This window comes from Ursus arctos, unplaced genomic scaffold (genome assembly GCF_023065955.2).
Source record: "Ursus arctos isolate Adak ecotype North America unplaced genomic scaffold, UrsArc2.0 scaffold_5, whole genome shotgun sequence".
Lineage (NCBI taxonomy): Eukaryota > Metazoa > Chordata > Mammalia > Carnivora > Ursidae > Ursus > Ursus arctos.
In genome coordinates, this window is record NW_026623067.1 from 27635157 (window position 1) to 27657993 (window position 22837).

At 42.5% G+C, this 22837-nt stretch overlaps 1 protein-coding gene across 1 annotated transcript in view; it reads right to left on the reverse strand.

The window, feature by feature from the left end:
* Positions 1-22837, reverse strand: part of FBN2 (fibrillin 2) — a 239399-nt gene that overhangs the window by 54709 nt on the left and 161853 nt on the right. The window contains exons 24-35 of the mRNA XM_026507878.4: positions 21087-21314; positions 20427-20552; positions 15920-16048; positions 15025-15150; positions 12462-12587; positions 11886-12008; positions 11603-11728; positions 11159-11284; positions 9409-9531; positions 6835-6957; positions 5127-5252; positions 265-387 (exon numbers count right to left, since the gene is read on the reverse strand). Of these exons, the coding sequence (XP_026363663.2) occupies positions 265-387; positions 5127-5252; positions 6835-6957; positions 9409-9531; positions 11159-11284; positions 11603-11728; positions 11886-12008; positions 12462-12587; positions 15025-15150; positions 15920-16048; positions 20427-20552; positions 21087-21314 (1605 nt within the window). The remainder of the gene's footprint in view (positions 1-264; positions 388-5126; positions 5253-6834; positions 6958-9408; positions 9532-11158; positions 11285-11602; positions 11729-11885; positions 12009-12461; positions 12588-15024; positions 15151-15919; positions 16049-20426; positions 20553-21086; positions 21315-22837) is intronic.

Genomic DNA, 22837 nt, shown 5'->3' on the forward strand with positions numbered 1-22837 from the left:
CATATATATGCACATAGATACATTTATACAAAGAAACAGTTTCCTAGTTTCATGTTAGATGTTTAATATTATTTATATAAAAATGTATCAATTCCATAGTTAAAAATAAACGTGTCAGAATGTAATTTAAAAAATATGTAACACAAGGTATAAAGCAGGCTAAGCAGAGGGCTGAGCAGAAATTTGAGGAATTTTTATACTTAGGAAATTTTATACTTTCACCTCAACTAATAAGAACAGAGTCAAGCCCTTTACTGGCCATACCTGTGCAGTTCCCTCCGGTTCTGTCCAATTCATAACCATCATCACAGATACAATGAAACATTCCAGGCAAATTATTACATGTTCCAAACACACAAATATTTTGGAAAGAGCATTCATCAATATCTGAGGATAGAAAAAATAATAATCTCTTATGTACAAAGACATTTTGATTTAATTTATATAACCTTAATAAATTTTTCTATCTCCCCAGATGTTTTTATGCAGTAAAAAATTTTCTTTTTCTTTGACTAGGTAGACCACATAAATGGCAAACACCTAATGTTCACCTATAGAGCAAAGGTCTAAAAGAAATATTTTACTTTACTGAGCATTTTAACTGTCTTGGGTTATACTATACTTAAAAAAAGAAAGAATTCGCCTAAGGCATAAAAATAAAAAACTAAATACGAACATATCAATGGAAAGAGACTGTAAAAAATTAAACATAAAAAGAATTCCAAGATTCTAATAACTTAGTACAAACATGTTTTATAAACATCTACAACATACCAAGTATAGGACATATTTTAAGTATTAAAGATATCATTAAAACTATTTAACTTTTTAAAAACTTTTTTTACTCTGCAATCTAATCTGTTTTCATAAACTTAGTTTTAAATAGGGAAATAATTTTTTCTAATAGCATGTAATAAGATCAACCATTGCTCTACGTTCTCACAAATTTCATTAAAATGTCTCCATTGAACTGAAGTCATAAATTCAGTTTATGAAACTCTTCCATGAAGCTTTAACTCAATCAGTAGAGAAGTTACCCCTCCTCATGCATATGAAAATGAAGGCATATATGTGTGTGTCCAGCTGTAGAAATAATCTATACTTGTACTCGCAGGAAGAAGATGGACATTTCTGTACACAAATGACCTCAAACTCTGAGAAGGCAGAGAGGGCATGGGATTTTAGGCCAGACGAGATCAGGCACGTTAACACACTGTCTAGAGACAGTTAGGGATGAAGTTTAGAAAGGTCTGCTGGTCATTCATGACAGTTAAGAAATAATGAGTTTCAACTATATTAGATTTCAAGTGTGTTTCAAACTTTGCTTAAAAGACGAACTGATGTATCTTTTCTTGTGTTGAGGCTATAAACACAGTTATTCTCTGCATACAAATGAATAAGTAAGACTCATTATAACTATTTTATAATTGAATGGTGTTAGTCTAGAAGTGGAAATGGAATTGTAATATCAGCCCTCCTCATATGCATTTTACTTTTAAATGAACTTTATTAGAAATAACTTCCATTTAAATAATGTAATACTTGTATATACTTATATGGACACAAATGAAGGTATTTTAGAATACTGTCTTGTTTTTAAATTGATGCGTATTCAGAAATTCAAACTACAGAAAAGTGTTGACAGCAAACAGAAAGCAAAGAAAACAATACGTAAATAAGGTAGCAAAAGCAGAAAATCGCTCAGAAATCCATCCAGCCAGAAGGAATTATCATTGATGAACATCATTCCAAATACTGCTGTATCCATAGGCACAGAGTGAAGCTGAAACAATTTCTATGCAGAAGATCAATTTGTATTTATCTCCGTAGTTTCTAAGATACTTTCTAATGTTAAGAATTGATAAAAAACACTAAAAATTGATGCTCTCTTCCCCTTATGTTAAAATTCAAATATAATTTCGAGACAGTATTGATGGATTCTATTGCCATGAATGATTAAGAAAATTAGCATTCACATATGCTTCCAACTCATTTTTGTTATTTCTATGATTTCCACTTTTTAAATGATTATGGCATTTACCATAATCTCTGAAGTAATTAGTATTTACTCTTAAAGGAATCAGTGAGGTTTTTACTGCAACGCTTACATTTCTCTCTTGAAAGGTTGTGTGGCACTGCTAAGTTTTTTTTTCCCCAAGAAGGGAGGGCCCACAGGTGTTTTCTCTGTGCATTATTCCACATGTGAGAATATGCCTATTGTTTTCATAACTGCTGAGGTAGAATATCCTCACATGTGTCCTCGGGATTTTGTGGGCCTCGTTCTCGTGTCTTCTGGTATTGAATGCTTCCGTTTTGTTCGTGACTTCCCTTTTCCATCTAGAGTCTGAAGAATCCTTCTCTATGACTTAAGTCAAAAAAAAGTAATAAGGCTAAGTCTCTGGTCTTATGATTTACCTTTTTCTCTAACATTCAGTGCTTTCTTCCATTTCAGGGAAATGTCTGGCTGTTCAGTACTTTTTTCTATTCATTTAGTTTGGGCTCTCTACTTCAGAGACACTGATTATACTTTCATTTATGGTCTTCGTCTTTTCTCTCATAGTGTTAACTTCTTCCACCTTTCTTGTTCCGACTTTCCTGTTCACCTCTTTTTGCGCATTTTCTATGCTGGTCATTACGTTTTCACCTCTTACCTTTTCTGTTTTCAGCTGCTTCTATTGAATAGGTATCTAATTTTGCTGTGTTTGTTTCCCATAGCTCTGCAATTTCTCCTTTTGCCTTTTCTTGTTTTTATAATCTCTTTGAACTTGTTCACTCTTATTTATGCTCACATGAAGGTCATCTATGGGATAAAGTACCTGTGGGAAATGTGCTTTCATTCCTTGGGTGGTTTTAGTCTACTCTGGGTTGGTTCTCTCCTTCTTGTGTGTTCTTTTACTGTTCCACATGATGCCTGCAGACTTGCTACTGCTTACTTTCAACTTGTGTACACGCTACTTGGTCAGACCTTTTATGAGTTTTTATATACTCTGATACAGTTTAGATAGAGTGTCTGGACAGCCTCCCCTCTTTATCTGGGTGTTATTTGGAAGAGAAGTTGGGGTACAGACTTTATTAAAGTTGCTCTTCTGTTAGCCTAAGGTGGGGAAGGAGTGAGGACGAAAATGGGAAGAACTGCCCTGGGTGCTGTGTGCTCTTCTACTGATGAACCTGGCCTCTCTTCTCTCTTCATACATGATACCAAATGGTCTGTATCCATGTTTACTCCATTGATGGAGTCCTAGCCTGTCGCTGAGGAGCTTCCTCCAGGTTTTATATTCTCCCATTTTAGGTGGAGAATATTGGCAAACAGCCAACCGCAGCAAGTTTTTGGGCTCTACAGAATTCTGAGAATTCCTGGTGAGAAGTTGATGCTGAGTGGAAAATGCTGATTAGACAGTCAATTCAGAGGGGCATATATTTATAATCAGATGGGAAGAGGCCTCAAGAAATTAACTTAGTGAATACAGGAGAAACTCTAGATGAGACAGGTCTTATAGGGAGAGATATGACAACATCAAGGAGAAAAAGGCAGAACCATGGAACTACATTTCTGGGATCTCAAAATTTGGCATTTAGCTAAAGTGGAGCAGGGTCTCACTGAGGATGAACTACTTGTGTGCCCCTTCTCTGTTGTCCTGGCAGGAGGTGTTTCCCATATGAAGCAAGTACAGTAAGTATAAACTACCTAGCCTCACCTCAGGGAAGGCCTGGGGAGAAGTTCTGGAAGGGCCAAGGCTGCAGATAAAGGAACAGAATTATGAAGGGGAAATTATTAGGCACAAAGAATTAATTTTTTGGAATTTTATGTTGGCCAAAGTATCTGGCTACTGCTGACTTGTTCCTTTTCCCACCAACTCTTGTCAAGTTGAAATGAGTAATAAATCATGTAATCCCAAAACCACATTGACTCACATTTTCTACTAATTAGCTTTGGTGCTTACAAGAAACCAGGACTAGGGAAAAAAATTAAGCTCACTCTACAGTGGCCTTATACGAAATGCATTAGATTCTGCTCAGTCTAACAGGTCAATGCAGAGGCATGAACGCTTTCAGTTTCTAATATCATCTTCTCCAGGGTTTACTATTCATTCTCTTGGTCTGATTCTCTAAGACTTGGTGGGTATGTATTGAACCTTCCATGACCTTTTAGACACACCTTCTTCTTCAGTATCACTTCAGGTAGTGAGTTGGAGACAGGCTGTACTCTGAGCCATTCTAGATTGCATGATTTCTGTTGGGTTGACACTGGGGAACTGTGCTCATGCGTGTGCATGCATATCTGCTATTTGTGTTCATGTGATTAGCCCCTAGTATAGGGAGAGCCAGTAATCTGGTTTCATTTTATAATCTTTGCTGAGCATTTAGCCTGAGTTACTTTCTTAAAGGTTTTCTATGAATCACTAATTTTGTTAAAGCCTTCTGGTTCATCATTGTTTTTAATCTTTTTCCTTTCTTCATGGGTATTTTCATGTTCTCCAAATGAACACAGTGATGGGCCCAAACTCCATATAAAGTGAACTGAGTCTCTAAGAGTAAATCCACATTCTTTTTCTTGGAGAGCTATCACACTAGTCACAAGTCCCATTTCTAGGAAAGGGGGATGATGTCACCACTTAAGGGCAGGACACACTGCTCTTGGGCAAAAGGTGCAGTCCTTGATGAGTCCCTGGGGAGGACTTCCAGTCCCAGACAGACAGACAGACGGCAGACTGAAACATGAAGGTAAATGCCCAACACAAGCTACTGAGGTTTTCATAAACACATTACGTAGCAGTGACTGGGGGAGATAGTATCTCCTATTTTTAAAAAGCTCAATAGTTTTTCCACATGTCATTCATTTAGTAATACAAAAAAAAGAAAAAAAAGAAATGGTTAAAAAGAAAAAAAAAAGGAATGAGCCAAACTTGCAAGTGTTGGCTCTTGGCCAGGAAAACTTCATAAGAGATGAAAGCCGCCTTCATCCTTATTCATTCGGCAAAGTAACCCACGCTTCCCTGAACGACTTTTATATGTGCAGCATGTGCTGTGTATTCTGCGTCCAGGTGGAGCCCGTTCCAGCCCTTTTTGTGGTTTCATGTGCTGTAGCTGATCCAGCTTGGAAATGAGTTAGAGTCGCAGGGACCCACCTTGGCAGGACCTGCTGTCGGAGGCTGGAGTAAAGCCCATCTCACACTCGCAGCGATAGGCGCCTGGGACGTTGAGGCACTGCCCGTTTTCGCAGAGGTTGATGTTTTCTGCGCACTCGTCGACATCTGTGGGAGAAGCAAATGACATCTCTATCAAGCTCCCGGTGTCGTGACATGGCTTTTCCTTGCTCTAGAACTGAGATAACGTTACCGACTTGAGCGGGTGCTCAGGAACATGAAACAACACTCAGTCATAGTCCCCTAAACAAGGGTGTACAACTTGCTAACAGAGCTGTTTAACCAAAACCTTCACATTCAATTATCGCCCGATAAACAGGAAGAGGGCAGGTGTCTCTGTGGATCTGTCTTAGTTCTCTTTCATGCCAAATTGATGCATCAGTATTATACCAACATCACTGACGACAGATGACCCAGAACACTGAAATTAATCTTAAAAGGGCGTCTAAGATTATAATGTTTTCAATGAACGAACAACTTGTTTTGTTACTAGTTCAAGTGTGTTTAAGGAAATTGGAGCTAGTCTAGGAGAGTTTTTTCATGTCACTATGATTGTATTAAAATACTGCTCTCTTAATTATGCAAATAAGCAGGATTCACAGACCTGACAATTTAATCCTATAAAATGGAAAAAGAGGGTAGCGCAGAAAGTAATGTTTACGGAGGCCCAGTATCTGCCAGGTAGAGTGCTACGTGCTTGTGGTGCACGTTTTTGTTTCGTTCACCAACCCTGTGCTGGTCAGAAGAGGAAGAACCTGGGGCGCCTGGGTGGCACAGCGGTTAAGCGTCTGCCTTCGCCTCAGGGCGTGATCCCGGCGTTACGGGATCGAGCCCCACATCAGGCTCCTCCGCTATGAGCCTGCTTCTTCCTCTCCCACTCCCCCTGCTTGTGTTCCCTCTCTCACTGGCTGTCTCTATCTCTGTCAAATAAATAAATAAAATCTTTAAAAAAAAAAAAAAAGAAGAGGAAGAACCTGAGGCTCAGAGCAGCCCCCGCAGCTGGTGCAGCATCTAAGTGTAGCTGCGCCCAGCACCACAGCCATGCCCTTCCCTTCACACCCTACGGCAGAGAAATGCTAAGAAAGATGCAATAAGCTAAGACTGAAAAGTAATGAAACTTTAAATATTACATAAGCATGTTTTCTTAAAGAAGCATCTGAAAATGATGAGTCGGTGTCTTTGATGTCAATAATTAGAAAAAAATTAGAGTCTGTCTTTTAACTGGGGGTTTAAAGTGTGTGCTGGTTCAACTGATAAAAACTGATCTCCACAATCTTAAAAGTATCATACTTTATGTCCAGCAGGACAAGGCAGTCATTCATAGGAGTATAATGAGGAGATGTCTTATTCTTAAGGAATGCAAAAACGAAGAGCAGCTCAGTAGCAGCTAATGTTTACTGAACTCTCAGAATGTGTTTTCTTAAACCCTTCACTTGTGTGATTTCATTTCTTTCTTTCAACACCGTGTGACGACCTGAGATTCTGACGAGCACGTGAACTAGCAGTGACTGGATGGAACGTATATTGAATCTTAAGGCACTGAATAGTTTTCCCTCATGTCATTCATTTAGTGATAAAAATCGGAATGGGAATCCCCTCCCCCTTTAACTACTGTTTTCTTCAAAGAGGGCAATCTTATGGAGTATTCCATGAAAACCATGTCAGAGCACACCTCGGCACTCTCACCCACCTGAGCAGGTAAAGCCATCTCCAGTGAACCCTTCGGAGCAGGCACATCGGTAGGAGCCTGGGGTGTTCACACACTGAGCATTGATGCTACACTGGTGGGTTCCATTTGAACATTCGTCCAGATCTGCGTGCCAAGAGAACAGAGTGATCAAGTCTCAAGTTCAGAAATGAAAATGGATGGGGCGCCTGGGTGGCTCAGTCTTTAAGTGTTTGTCTTCAGCTCAGGGCGTGATCCCAGGGTTCTGGGATCGAGCCCCTCATCAGGCTCCCTGCTCAGCTGGGAGCCTGCTTCTTCCTCTCCCACTCCCCCTGCTGTGTTCCCTCTCTCACTGGCTGTCTTTCTGTCAAATAAATAAAATCTTAAAAAAAAAAAAAGAAATGAAAATGGAACCTTTAAACACAAGATTTTCATTTGTCTTAATTTAAGTGTACAGTGGACAAACAGGATTTGTTTTCGTTTACGTGCAAGGTCACAATTCTAATTCTCTAAGATTTCAGAACCAAAATCCAAAATGTTCGTTCTACAAACAGGGGGCTAAAATGATTAATGAAAGTATTTGTGAGATATCTAATAAGCTAGAATTTTAATGGTTAAAAGGTAAACCAATGCTAGATTTCCTTCTAAATTCTACTAGGCACAGATGTGATCACCGGTTCTTTTAACCCTAAAAAAGGGTCAATTTCTAAATTCAGGGACTGAATTTCAGAGCAGGAAAATTAGCAAAGAGTTTTCAAGTTCCTTTAGCAGATGAGGAAACCAAGATCCAATTCTTGATCTCACAGAGTCTAGTCTAGTAGAAATGACACATGCTAAACACAGAAGTATTGATTATGTCAAAGAGGTTATATGTCCTGTGAAGAAAAGGGAATAAAACGGGCCTCTCATTTGGGCTGTAGGACCAAGGAAGGTCCCACAGGGGAAGGAGTTCTCAGTGAACTTCACACTGGAAGGATGAGTCAGAGTTCGCCTGCTGCCCAGAGGCAGGGAATGGTATTCCTTCTGGAGGGAACAACACATTTTGAGAGGCTGAGGAAAAGAGCTTGATGTGATAAAAGACACTGAGGGAGCCAGAGTGACAAACCACAATGTAGGAGCTGGGGCTGATGGGCGCTGAAGCCACTGGGAGAATGCTACAAGGTCTCGTAAACCCATTTTATCCTAAATTTGAGGATTCAAACGACAACTGTAAAGAGGTCAGATTCATGGGTTAAAAGATCTGTCTGGCTGCCATGTGGAAAATGGATTACAGGACGAGCAAGGCCATGAACAGACATAAGGATGTTCCTTTTGGGTCCATCAGAGAGAGACAGAGACAGGGAGGGAGGAAGGGAGGGAGAATGGCTGAGATTAGAGCAGAGGGGTGGAGACGGAAAGAAGAGAATGAATTTGCATGATGTTTTACAGAAGTACCCAGACACAGTTAAATCTTCTGTATTTTGCAATAGTTGGCCAGAGTGATGGATGGATGGACAAGCACAAAAAAGGCAGGCTGGAAAAGAGAAAACCAGTAGCCCGTGGGGCCAGAAAATAGGAATGGGGATATGGCTGGAAAACAAAACAAAACAGAAAAACACCTGTGAGATTAATGGTAAGAGTGATGGCTGGACCAAAAGTGGGTAGCTAGTGAACTGAATGATGCCATCAGGGAACGTTACTTAACAAAGTTATTTGGAAAGTGTGATCATTTATGTTCACAGTCAGCTCCTATACACTAGGCAAGTATAAAACCACCGAATGGCTAAGAGTATACTCCAGTTAACTGATGTTATTTTTAACAGATCTTAAGGCTCTCCCCTTCAATGCTTACTGCCGACTTACAAGGTTTTAGTGAGTAATCCTGGGGAGGTCAGTTTAGCTGGTTTTATTTTCTATTTTAAGTTGACCTGGATAATTCTAACCAGTTGGAACAATGCTTTGTTGGTAAAGCATGTACAACAGGGAGTGTAGGAAGCAGGCTACGTATGGCAGCGAGGGCGACAGCCAGCCCCCCTGCCTCACAGCCAGAAAAGACTTCAGAGACCCCAGCTCAGCAACTCGAAAGCCTGGAGAACGGCAACTGTCCTTCCAGTCCCCTCTGTCCCAATCAGACCTCCTGTAATCCAGCAAAACCTTTTGCTTTCTCTGGAAGAGGAATTCTATTTTTCTAGTAAGAGGCTGATTATGACCAGGTACAGACTCAGATTATCTGATAAAACCTTTCCATTTCCTTCACGTGTTTCACTGGGTTTTACGTCTCACTGATTGCTGTGTGAAAAGACTGGAAAAATACATTAGTCATTTTTCATCATACATCTGTTTGGATTTCTGGCCACACACCAAATAATTTTTACCGAAGAACAACGCATTAAAAAGCAGATGCTGAGGCATACTGCTGTGATGTGATAATTTATGCCAAGGTTAAAGGAAACTCGTAGGCAGGAATTACCTTGCAACTAAAGATAGTCTTTGATTTTCAAAAGAATAAATGAAAGGCAAGAGTGTATTCCTGTTAAAGTACGTGGGTTAACGACTGTGCAAAGAAGAGCCTCTAAGAATTCTGTGTCTTAGCAAGGATGTTCACATTTGCAAACTCACCAATACATTTGATGCCATTTCCAACCCAGCCTTCTCTGCAGCTACACTTGAAGCTCCCCGGGACGTTGAGACAGGAGGCGTGCATGTCACAGTTGTGGGCACCAATTTCACACTCATCCACATCTGAGAAACCACAGTTAATACGATGAAAATTAAACACAAAGCTAATTAATTCTACTTCCAAGTATAATTCTGCACAGGTAAAATTTTAAAGTTAACATGGAAATATCTAAATTGGTATGGAAAAAAACCACTCACATCATTTTTATTTTTAATTGTGTAGGCACTGACAAGATTTGGAAGTTCATGATCCAAGTCAAACAAGTCTTTCCCTACTAGAGAAAACTGCCACTCACTTTCTGGTAGCAGAGAGATACTCCCCCTAGGGAGATACGTGTGTCTGACCCTCCCCACCTCTCTGCCTGGGCCCAGACAAAACTCCATGCAGAAGGTCTGATTACAAGATGTCAAAAGAAATCGCATTTCCAAAGTAAGACTCTCCTTTCCTATTAATATTTCTCATTACATGTTTTTCATAAAGATGAAAACAAACCTGACTTTTAAAATAAGTAATAATTCTTGTCATTTTTAGAATCAATACAGTATAGTATAGAGTTTTTGAAAACTATCATTTTAGTGTATATTCATCTTTTATTTATTTGAGAATATGTAAAAATATTCCCTGGAAATTTTATCTGGAAAATGAACAGAAGCTTTTACCAGTACATATGTATATACACATATACACGCATAAACACAGACTCACAGGTATATACATACTACATATACGCACACACACATGTGTGTATAAACTACGTAGCTTTGGTTCTCCAGAGCTTTCTAGAATGGAATAATCTTTTCTATCCAGCTCAATGATTACATGTCGAAGATGCTGCAATCCTGTGAGCTCACATACGTGTGCACATGCATACGTGCATGCACACACCCACAGAGCGACAGGCTTTGCATCAACTTTCCTAGCTGTGAACACACATAGCATCCTCTCTTCCTCACTCGCCTGTCCCTAGAGGTGTCAGGTTAAGTGCCAGGCTGTGGTCCAAGCCACCCACCACTTGCCATGAGCAAAATGCTACATGACGGCTTTAAATTGAACAGCGAGGAAGGCCTGGTCCAAAGCACTCACCTTGGGACTTCCCTGCCCATTTTATGCAAAAGCTCAAAACTTATTTAACAGAGAAAGGAAACAAAAGACAAAGTGGATAGGGTGAGCAAAGAAAGAAAGTGAAGAGAGAAAAGAGAGGGTCAAATGGGGCCAAGGCAAGAGGCGGCAAAAGCAAAGAGAAAGAGAAGGGGAAAAAAGAGACGAAAAGATGGGGGAAAGGACGGCAAAGGGTCTAAATGGAAGTCTGCATTAATTTTGTCCAGTTAGAGGAACTGCAAAAACAACAAGTGGGATGGCTTCAGGTCTGTGATACTCTCTCCTTATGTCTCCTGTGTGGGCAGCAGGCCTCCTAAGAAAGCGAATACTCCGAGCGGCAGCCGCCGCTCAGCAGCCACACAGGACCAGACTGCACGCCCCTGCCCTGCTCTGCGGGCGGATGGCAGCCAGCTCTGTGGCAGTGCGGCTGAGACACTGTGCCACCAGAGAAGACAAACCCATCACACGCGCTGCTCTGGGGCAGGTGCTCATCACACAGTCACCCCCTGGTGCAAAGAAACCAATGATGCTGAAGGCTGGCTTCTGAAAGAGGAGAAGCCAAAGCACAGAGGGTCCTAGTTTGGGACCTACCTGTGCATCCTGTGGTCCCCTTCTTCACGGAATAACCCAGCTGACAGTGGCAAATGAAGGATCCCTTGGTGTTCTCACATTCCCCAAACATGCAGATGTTTGAATTTAAGTCACACTCATTCACATCTAGAAAATTTATTTTCAATAGTTTGGTTAACACTTGTTCATCCTAGGAATTTGAAAGATTTCTTTTAAACTGAATAGTGTAATATTGAAATACACATATAAAAGTTAAAACATAATCTATTTGCAATATCATTTTCTAGAATTATTTTCCAATAATTCTTCCATTTCAGCTTTCACATTTTGTAATACAGAGGCTTGAATTTTTAAAGTAACTGAAAAAGCCCCTTCCTCTCACGTCTATATGGATGTGCACTTATGTGCATGCGTGTGTGTGTACAGATGTGTGCACAGCATTCATCCCGTCTTTATGGTACCCACCAATGCATGTTTTCATGTCCATTGACGCCATGAAGCCATCATAACACAGACAGCGGTATTCCCCGGGAATGTTGGTACACTGGCCACCATCACAGATGTCAGGATTATTTTCACATTCATCAATATCTGATGACAGAAAATTAGCATTAAATAAAAACAAGAGTGGCTTTGAGTAAGCTCAGATACTGTATTTCCCGTCCAGATCCACTCCCAACATCTGGAGCGAGAGTTGTGAGGTCACATCAGTGAGTTGTGCCAAGTCTGCACACTGTCCGCTCTGTACCTGCGCACGACCTCCCGTCCGGCATCAGGGCGTAGCCCTCGCTGCAGCTGCACTCATAGCTGCCTTCTGAATTCGTGCACCGCGTGTCGCAGCCTCCATTCATGATCATACACTCGTCGATATCTGTGAAAACAACATTGCGGCCACGTTACTCGTCAGGCCTACTTCCCTCAAAAAAAAAAAAAAAAAAATAGGGAAATTTTCTTCTCTTTAAACAGATAATGCTTAAATGGCTTTGGATTTCTCTCCCCACTATTGTGTTGGTTTATCTTTATACCACTGGTCTTCCTTAGCTCTTTCTACTTCCTTTTAGATAGCATTCTATTGGACGTGTAGCCCCAGGAGCCTAAGATTACAGAACTCAGAAACTGGAGTTCAGGGTGTTTTCCATGATAAAACCAGAGACTCTTGTGCAAAACCACAAAATGATAGCATCCTACAGCTCTGTCCCCATTCTGAGATTCGTGTTTAGCACAAAGGACTTCCATCGGCTTCATTATAATATGTTCAGTGCCAGGAGCTGTCCTAGACTGATCTGAGAAATACAAGTAGCAGACCCGTTTGGTCGACACTCACCTGTACAGCCCTGCCGGTCTGGTGTGGCCTGGTATCCGGGATTACAGGAGCATTGATAGGTTCCAATCATGTTCACACATTTTCCATTTCTACAGAGACTGTCACTCAGGGAGCATTCATTTATATCTATAAAAAGATACACAGCATTAATGTCTTTGCAGTAACCACATCACTCAAAGTATCAAGAAATGCTGCAAGTGACTACTGGTCCCCAAAGTGGTTTGCGTACTTCACGGGGAAGTAAGATGATCTCCTGGGGTGTTCAAAGAAAATACTGGAATCTGTATTACTACCTAAGACAGCACCGTCCAGCAGAACTCTATACACTGATGGACCGTTCCATATCTCTGCTATCCAATACATGGCTGCTATTGAGCATTTGAAGCATGAAAAAAATGATTAAGGAATTGAAATTTAAAAAATGTTTTTAATTTAATTTTTTATTAAGTAATCTCTTTGTCCAACATGGGGCTCAAACTCACAACCCCAAAATCAAGAGTTACTTCGTCTACCAACTCAGCCAGCCAGGTGCCCGAGGAATTAAATTTTTAATGTTACCGAATTTTAATTAAATTTAAGCAGCCGCATGTGGGTAGTGAACATGAGACCATGTGCATGTAGCATATGCCAGATATAAAACTTACTAATACTTACTAATATTTAATATACAAATTTACACTGGCATGCTCACCTGGTCTTTATTAGATGGTCAAGAGTTGCCTGAATAATGTGGAGGATCCTGAGGGAAGCAGGCTGGTTCCCCAAGTCACAGGGCTCAATACTGGGGCCCGCGCTGTCTGTGTGCTTCCATCTTACTGTGTTTAGTGGGCCTCAATACGTAGACCTACATCACCTACTTTAAAATCAACTAACCCTTATAAAATAGGCAGGTGCCTTATAAATAAACTTCTGTAAAGGTCTGTGGAATCAAGTAGTGTTATTAATGCAACTACAGAACAGCAAGAAAACGGGAGCATACAAGCTACTTGTGAGACACAATGTAAAGGTAAAAACAATGACAATATAATCTGGTAAAACAAGACCTTCACCCCAAATTCTCAAAATTACCAAGAAGACTATGTGACATGTGGATTTATATCTATGATCATTAAATACCTATTTCATTAAATGTGCAAAAATAGGCATCTCATATTATATAATACACCTGTAAGGGGTACTTTTTTCCAGCTATAGGATCCATGAAAACTAACAAAATAAACTCAGGTTAGAAACAGGTCTCTGGGGGCACCTGGGTGGCGCAGTCGTTAAGCGTCTGCCTTTGGCTCAGGGCGTGATCCCGGTGTTCTGGGATCGAGACCCACATCAGGCTCCTCCGCTGGGAGCCTGCTTCTTCCTCTCCCACTCCCCCTGCCTGTGTTTCCTCTCTTGCTGGCTGTCTATCAAATAAATAAATAAAATCTTTAAAAAAAAAAAAAAAAAAAGAAACAGGTCTCGATTCACTGCATTACCAAGATGAGCAAGTATCTTGTCATCACCTCTATGAAACAGTTTTAGTAACACTATTAAAATGAAAAATATTTAGGGGCGCCTGGGTGGCTCAGTCGGTTAAGCATCTGCTTTGGCCCAGGTTATGATCCCAGGGTCCTGGGATCGAGCCCGGTGTCAGGCTCCCTGTTTAGTGGGGAGTCTGCTTCTGTTTCTGCCTTTGTCCCGCCCCCCTGCTCATGCACTCTCTCTGGCTCTCTCTCTCAAATAAATAAATTAAATCTTAAAAAAAAAATCTTTAAAGAAAAAAAACCTTTTCAATTTACCTTTTAAAAATGTCTGTTTAGTGTATGATTTAAGATTCACCTAATATGTTAGCAAAACAATATAAATAGGGTTTATAAATAAATACATGTCTAGTGGAAAGGTATGCTCAGAATATGTTTTGAAATGGGGGTGTGCCATCTGTTCTGTTTTAAACCATTTTATTTGCTGACACTTGTAAGACAGATTTTCTGTGAAGAAAATGTCTCCTGGCTACATCAAGGTTTTAAAACCAATATACTAGAGCACAGTAGTCCCAGAGGCCTCCGTATACATTTGAAGAGCAGTAGGATGGAAGGCGTCAAGACCAGCAAGACCAGCTGGGGTTCTCACGTCACCCCTGCCACCCCTGCCCCTCAGCTCTGCCAGTGAAGAGACCAGGATCTTTCTGTGATGACAGACACGGGGGTATGGAACAGACTCTGAACGAATGACAGGTAGATGCACAGATGAATGCACAGGTGAGCCATGAGGGAGCAGTCCTTCCAACAGCAGCAGCTTTCCCACTTCATCCTCTGTGGGGCAGGGAACTGCATGGCCTGGGACAGGGTTTGACACAGGTGTGCTTGTCATTGAATAGTGGGAAACCAGGACAACGCTGGCTCCTCTGAGTGTGTCACTAGGGCATTCTCTAAGGACACAGCCTGAGTGCAAATAAAGGAGTTCTGAATTTTCAACTTTCAATCAGCTAGACTGCCTGTGCCCAAAACAAGTCTGTCAGAACTGACTGCTGATCTCTATGATCTTCACCAGGTGAGCTGGGTGAGTTTATGTGCTAATGAGACAAACTCACCCACACAGTCCTCACGTGACGGTGACAGCTCGTGTCCCAATGGACAGTCACACTGAAAGCTGCCCTCAGTGTTCACACAGGTGCCACCCCTACAAAGGAGAGGGTTACGTTCACATTCGTCAATGTCTGAAAGGTAAAAACGTGAGATCCATTAAAGAACTCTGAGGGAAAAATATTCACGTATACAGCATGGGGGAAAAAATTACGATCTGAGGGAAGTGGGACTTAAATGTAAGAGACAGGTTTCAGTAGAGGTGGGATAATGTTCTCCCCACTTTTTCTACTACCAGTAAATAAATGGTAAGTTTTTTTCTTAAAGACAGTGAGTGGCCAAGGATTTGACTTGTATGAAACAAGCAGGCTCACAAGAGATAAAAAGAAACACTATTTGCTTCACACCACCCTAAATTCCAGACACCAGATATTGCTATCTGTATCACTGATCAGAGTAAAAGGAAAATCGTAGGCTGATCACCTTTTATGTCTCATGTGGTGAGTCCTGTAAGTCACTAAATATGGACTAAAACATAGGCAGTACCAAAAGAGTTTGTAATAACACACACAAAAATAAATTACATGGGATCTGCATGCCTGAATATAAATTTGGGGTCACCACACAAGGTCATGCATGTTAAATGAATCCCTTGTGGGCAGTAGTCTGTGTTGATTTTAGATTCTATGAACAAAGAGAACCCAGTCTCGGTATCTCACTGCCACTAAAGGCACCAAGAGGCTGGGGCTCCCCAAAAGTTATCTAGGAGCAGATTTCCTGTCTGACACTGAAGTCTGTTCTGTCGCTCACCACAGCGCCTTGCCAAGCATGCTGCTAACAGCTGGGAGACAAGCCAAGGTCAAGCTCTCTGGTTTGGAGACGGGACAGGAAGAGCTGTCTTACCCATGCAGTTCTTCATCATCATGAACCCACTTTCGTAGCCTTCGAAGCACTCACACTCAAAGCTGCCTGGAGTGTTGACACAGATTCCACTTCCGCAGAGGTCGGGAGAAATCCTGCACTCATCAATGTCTATTTCACAGGGTTGAAAAGAAATGAAAAAAGAGCATGAGAGGAGCAGCTATGAGAGCGCGGTGAGACAGGTGTGGCCGTCCCAGGGAAGATGCCGGGCACATGAGGCGCTGGAGAAGTCAGCGGCCAGCAGTATGAAGCTATGCGCGCTCTGGAGAGCAGCTCAAGGCGCACAGGGCCTTGAGCACATTCCTTTCCCCAACTGCCAAAACTGTCACGGCCAACGGGCAGGCGGTGCATTTGCCTTTAAGAATTCTGGAATTGTGGATTTCTCTTTGTGGCTTAGAAGTGGTAACAGAGGGATGAACAGAGAAACTGCAGTGTGAGCCAGACAAGTGAGGCGGCAGATGGGGAAGCAGGGGACACACGAACAAGGTCCTGCACACGAAGTGAGAGAACGATGATTCTCTCTACCAGCCGGTGCCCACCGTGGTGGGAGTCCACTGGGGCTGCCACCTCTGAGCAGGGGTGGCTGGTGACCAGCGCACCCAGCCAGCCTCAGAGGCAGATGGCGCCCACCCACCTGGAGCTAGAAAGGGCACATACATGGTGGGGCCGTGAAATATGCTCCGGTGTATGTTTTCCTGTCACGTTCAGATGTGGAGAGGCTACTCGTTTACTTCTCAAAATAAAAATGAAGAAGAATGATGTGCTTGTTGCTCTTTACATACTACAGAAAATAACAATCTTCAACGGGAGAATTTATATTATCAAAAACAAGATTTTCTGAGAAATATCCCATGCTTGTAACTGAGATTTTTTTAATAGAGAAGTCATGTCTATAAAATATAATTGAGAAAACATGACGTACTTAATTTTTTTTTTTTGTCCCAGTCAGAAAAAATGCCTTTGCTGGCATCTCTTTATTTTAATTCTGAAGTTCTTTGATCACAGGATTTATCAGTGGGTAACTTCTACATGGTCTCTTGCGCGTCTCAGTCTCAGAACGTTCGTCAAATGCCTTCTCCCAGCATCTGGTCTTTCTTTATTTCCCTAATTACAGGCAATACTGTAGATATGCTTTTAAACAAAATTCTTAACAACATTCGCTGATTCAATTAGGCAGCTAACAATATGCATATTGATTCTCTTACTTGTTGTCTATCAGTATCTAGAGATTGGTAGTTAAGCCATTTGAAGAACAAAGAATAAACTCATTAGCAGAGCATGGACACGTTCTAGCTGACGTGATGCGGTGGGAGCTGCACAGTGTGGAGTGTGGATTCTGGAAGGAGATCCTAGTTCTATGAAGAGGCTTGGGAAAATCATTTCGTTTCTGTGTGGCTCAATTTCCACATCTGTTAAATGGGGAGTACAGTACAACCCACCTGCTAGGATTAAGTGAATCAGTATCTGTCAAGTGCTGAGAACAGGGCCTGTCTCATACAGTGCTGCATCCATGGAAACTGTTTTCTGCTAAAAACTGGTATTTTTGGAGTAGGTAGCTTTGAACTTGTCCTTGAAGCCTGTATAGAAATTCTAACTTGAGGGGCCCCTGGGTGGTACAGTTGGTTCAGCTCAGATCACGATCTCAGGGACTTGAGATCAAGCCCCACACTGGGTTCCAAGCTCAGTGAGAAGTCTGCAAAAGTTTCTCTCTTCTTCTGCCCCTCTCTGGGCTCACTATCTCTCTTTCTAAAATAAATAAATAAATCTTAAAAAAAAAAGAAATTCTAACTTGAAAGAAGTGGAATGAATAGTAAGACAAGAGATAAAGTGTACAGGTGAAGAAAAATAACGTGTTTCAGAGAACAGTTCACTGCAGAGTGGCTGGACTGCACAGGTTGAGAGTGCAAAGATAGGTAGGACGGGTGTGATTAGTGAGGGCACCAACAGAAGATGGGCTTTAAATTGTTGTGAAGAATGGCAGCCAACAGTGTCCCACTGTCCTTTCACATTATCTACCACAACACTGCACTATGACCAACAAATGTCTCTCTTACACAGTTAAAGGAGGCGAGTTTCAGAGTCATTTAGGAACTTGGCTAATTTCACACCAAAAATAGCAAGTGGAGTCCAAACTGGAAGAACCCTGTCTTCACCCAGGTTTAAAACTGTAAGTCTCTGAAAGTTGCTTTGTGGGAAGTAATACATGATGGTTGGTGAACATGAAGGGTCAGATTGGACAATCAATGGGATGGAAGACTCTGGAAGAATCTGCCATGCAGTGAATACTGCCATGTGTTGCCCAGTTCCCCCTTCAGGAAAGAAGGACTTATTCACCTCTCCCCCCTGCTGTTGGGGAGTTTGGGGGCACAAAGCCCTGAGCTGTAAAGTATCTTCAAGAAATGCCTCAGCGAAGAGGACCCTTCCTCACACCCGCACCCCTTCCCTGGGTAGATGTGTCCAAAGACTGACCATGCAGGTCCATAGACGCCTAGTTCTGTTGCCCTAACCCAAGACAGTTCTGACGGGCCATCCCAGATCCAGAGCTCCCAGTGGGGGTGGGCTGAGGGCCATGCTGGGACTGAGGGCTGCCCAGCTGCCCCCTTTGCCCACTTCTGCTCTCATCCCTTCCTTCCCCTAGGTGCTGATCCCAAGAGCAATCTCTGGGAAACTTTCTGCACGCTAATCTCTGCTCAGAGTCTATTCCCTGAGGAGCCAAGCTGGCACCTGCAACAGTCTTGAAGAAAGAGTTTAGTACTTCAAACAGCCGCTGCAGGGGAGACTACACATAACTTCTTCCTTGTCTGAGGGAGGGAGAGATCAAGACTAAGTCTGAGGCCTCGATCCTGAGTGATCCTGATGCTATTACTACAGACAAGGAAGTCGCGAGGCAGAGGAAGGGTGGGGATGGGACAAAGGGAGGCACATGCAAGTGTGGCAGTGGCACTCAGGCAGAGGAGAGGACGGAGCTCGCACTGAGGAGTCCGCTCAGCAGAGCCCGCTTGTGAAGGCACGGGGGCACGGGCAGCTGTGAGAGGCAGAGGACTCTGGAAAATGCCAAGGGCAGGAAGGATCTGTGAAGATGAGAGAAGAAACATCGTTGGCACAGAAGGATGACCGACACAGGGAAGTACCACAGAGACCAAGATAGAAGAAAATCAAGGAGGGGCTGTGGCTAGCAGAGAGGTCATGGAGAATATGCATCAAGAAAAAGGTATTTTTTTTCAACTTGACAAAGGTGTTCTGTGAGAGAACGTATATGTGCCTGAACGAGGGAGGGCAAAAGTGGAAATTACATGGGCTTACAAAGCAAATGGCTCTTCAAGAGAGAGAGGTGAGAGATAAAAGCAAAGGAAACGGGGTGGTAGTGTGAGGGAGAAGATGGTGGAGGAAATGGTGTGAACGTGTTTTCAGGTCCAGGGAAATAAACAGGAAAGGGAAGGAAGTACTGCAGAGAGAGGAGGGAGCCCAGTGACAGGGCTGGAGCAGGAGCAGCAAGGGGGAGGGCATGCAGAGGAGTGGAAAACCCTGGAAGAGGAAATCTCACTGCCAGAGAGAGGGGTGTGCAGGAAGGGATCTGGCCAAGAGAGTGGAAGTCAAGAAGGAAGTGCGGCAGTGAGCAGGGGTCTGACAGGGCATGTGGGTCAGAGGAGGTCTAGAGGTGGAGCAGAGAGTCACTCAGGGGTGTAAGAGGTGAACGGTGTTGCAGAGCAGCTCTGAGTCCGGCTGAAGGTGAAGGTGTGACGTGCAGGAAGGTCCTCCCAGACCGGACACCTGAGAGTCGAGCAGGAAAGCCACGTGGGGGGTGAGGAGCTGGGGCAGCAGGGGAGATGGACAGTTCGGAAATGCTCCGGGGATGGTCTAGGCGGGCAGCGACGTGGGGACTCCAGTACCTCGCAGTACGAAGCAAGGAAGGAGTCAGAAGCACATTTCAGTGGAGATCAGGAAGCAGCAGCAGGGGTGAGGGCAAGAGGGAAGGAAAAAATTCAAGGAGGAGATGAATAAAGAGAACTGTGAAATAAGATCTTGGAGCTACAGTTCAAGGGTCTGGAGTAATTTATGTAATGTCATAGAAAAATCTGGACTTCCTATCTTTTCAAACTAAAGGGAACAGGTATGGACAGGGATATATGGATGGCGACAGGAGCATAATTAAGAAAACTCTTCACAGATGAAGCAAATAAGTTACAACTGCTCCATTACAAACTCTAAAATTCTTAATAGGTACTGTGTATCATTTACACAATCAGTGGTTGCTCTAGTCTTCAGCGTTCATCATCCTGGAAACCGTGTTCTTCTGTTGTTCCTCAGGTAAAACAGAGCACTTCCATGCTATTGCGCAGCTCTCACAAGAGCTGGTTTGGAGAAGTGATTCAAGAGCAGGGGAAAGAACCCAAAAAGCTGAACATGGGCTTTTTCGAAGGCAGTACTTTCCAACAGAGCAAAAGAAGAGAGTCAGGGTTTGTCAAATACAGCGGAAGAGCAGTCTTACCTGTGCAGTTTCTTTCCTCCATGTCCAGAGCAAAGCCGCTGTTGCAACGGCACTTGAAGCTGCCGATTGTATTTCTGCACTTGCCATAGGTGCACATCCCAGGAAAAGCCTTGCACTCATTAATATCTGAAAGCAGAACAAAGCAGGAATGGAGAGCCGCTTGATCCAAGAGTGTGGGTTCCTTGGTTAAAGCTGAAAATCTGTCATGATGGAAAATAATGTTCCCAAGTCCAAACGGGGGCCTGCAACGTCAGTGATCACACGGATGCCAGAGAGAAAGTTCCACAAGGGAAAAAGGTTCTGCATTTTTTTAATGCAGGGTTCTGATCTCTTTCTTTCTGACCACTTGTTTGGTAAGGTTTAGGGGGGATAGGGAGCTTTCTGCTACAGCAGGGCTGCATCTGGTCAGGCTGCGCTAAGGAAAGCAGAGGTACGGGGTGGAAGGATGTACAGAAAGTGAGATTAGTAGTGTGTTTTACATCTGTACTTCAGTACCAGCCTCTATAGGTGATTTATATTTCTGGGCCATAAAGCTGGCCACAAATCATGTTTAACAAAGAAAATAAAGTGACAAATTACATGCTTAAAGCAAAACCAAATCTGAGAGAAAGTGGGAGGTGAGCTTTGGTGCAGAGAGGTCAACGCAACGCTGAGAGTTACCTTTGTAAAATGGCCGCCCTGTAAGAACGTCCCCTCTGTTAGCAAAGCCCGGCCCCCGGGGGCACAGGGTCTCATACTCCTTGGTGCCAGGTTTGGGGCATTCCTCACACTCCGTGCCCCAAGCTGCCCCAACCGCACAGCAGCAGGCATCCATGCGAAACTTTCCGGGAACAGGATGGACACACTCATCTTCATCCCACTTCAAATAACACTGCTCCATGCGGATGTCTACACGGCAAGTGAAATCACAGTTTGAGATGAAGGTGTCACATTCATTCACCATTCACATATTGAGCTTCTGCTCGGGCCCTGGCACAATGCTGAGCTCTGGAGATAGGATAATGGGTGAGAGACAGAGTCCCTGACCTCCTGGAACGGACTCCGTAATGACAGTCACTTAAAGAGAGCAGAGGTGGGTTCCTCAGTATTACTTTATTCTCACAAGACACCTTCAGGAAGGAAAGGTACCCTTGTAACCAAACTCCTACATATCATCATCCACGATCCCTTTTTTGTATTACTGACTTCAGAAAGAGTAAGATTATTTTAGTGACGGATTCTTATTGTTCACTGAATTGCTTAAAGTGGCCTGTGACCAGTTCTGTCCTGTCCCAATCAGAGGCAGTAAATGATCAACCCTAATCTATTTGCCAACTCGGGACAACTACTAAAATAGCTTTATAAAGGGGAAAAACGGTTTTTGCTTTTAAATTTTTTTTTTTCCCTGTCATATTTACCTTTGGCATCATGGTTTTTGTCCTGCAATATGTAAATTTGCCCTAGTCAGGGACCAAATTATTTGCTTAAATGTCACATTTTCCGTTCAACGTTGAAACATAGTAGGATCTTAGAAGACCGACAAGAGTTACAAGACAGGCTAAATTTGCATGGTCCATAAATAACACATTTATCTGTTAGTCAACAGAGCTGTTGGTCCAACTACAAACATTTGGCTATACGGATAATGAAATAAAAAAGGTTTTTTTAAATCAAATTATATGTTTTATTTGATGAAAGGATTTCAAGACAGTAAATCTTTTCCTACACTTGGAATTGTTGAACAGAGAGTAAGACATCCCTGATGGAAATATAAATGTAAACAAATAAATGTGTTTACTATTTTAGCTGCTGTCAATACTGATTCTTTCAAGCGCTCAAGCAAAGGTAGCATCAACTTGAGCAACGTCCTCTAGCTTACAGTCATGTACATTTCCAAGGATGGTAGTTAAAAAGTTCTACTTTTAAAGAAAGAAATCACTGTGGTAAATTTTCATTCTGATTTGGAAGACTGAATACAGGTATTCACAGTAGGTGATTCTGCCTTATGTGTCTGCACCAACACCAACCCCAAAGCCACGCTCTCTACCAGTGTGAGGTACGACAGTAATCCCCGGAGCCTCATGACCTCAAGGCACCCAGCAGCCCTTCTCAGTCACAGCCAACCCTATCCAACACTGTCGCCAGGGACGTAAGGACCTTAAGATACACACGTTTTATTTAGGTACCCTGGGAACGATGGACTGAATCAAACTATTTCTGAGGTCACTGAAGTAGAAGAAGCAAGAGTAGCTAAAAAAAATAAATAACTAAAACCAAAAAGACCCCCCAAAACCCAAAAAGCATTTGAACTTAATATGTAAATTTATGAGAGCCTGGCAGAGTATTCCTGTGTCTTTGCTACACAGATCCGTATCAATATTTGCCTCAGGAATCAAGACACTGTTCACCAGCCACACATGGCCTGGGAATGT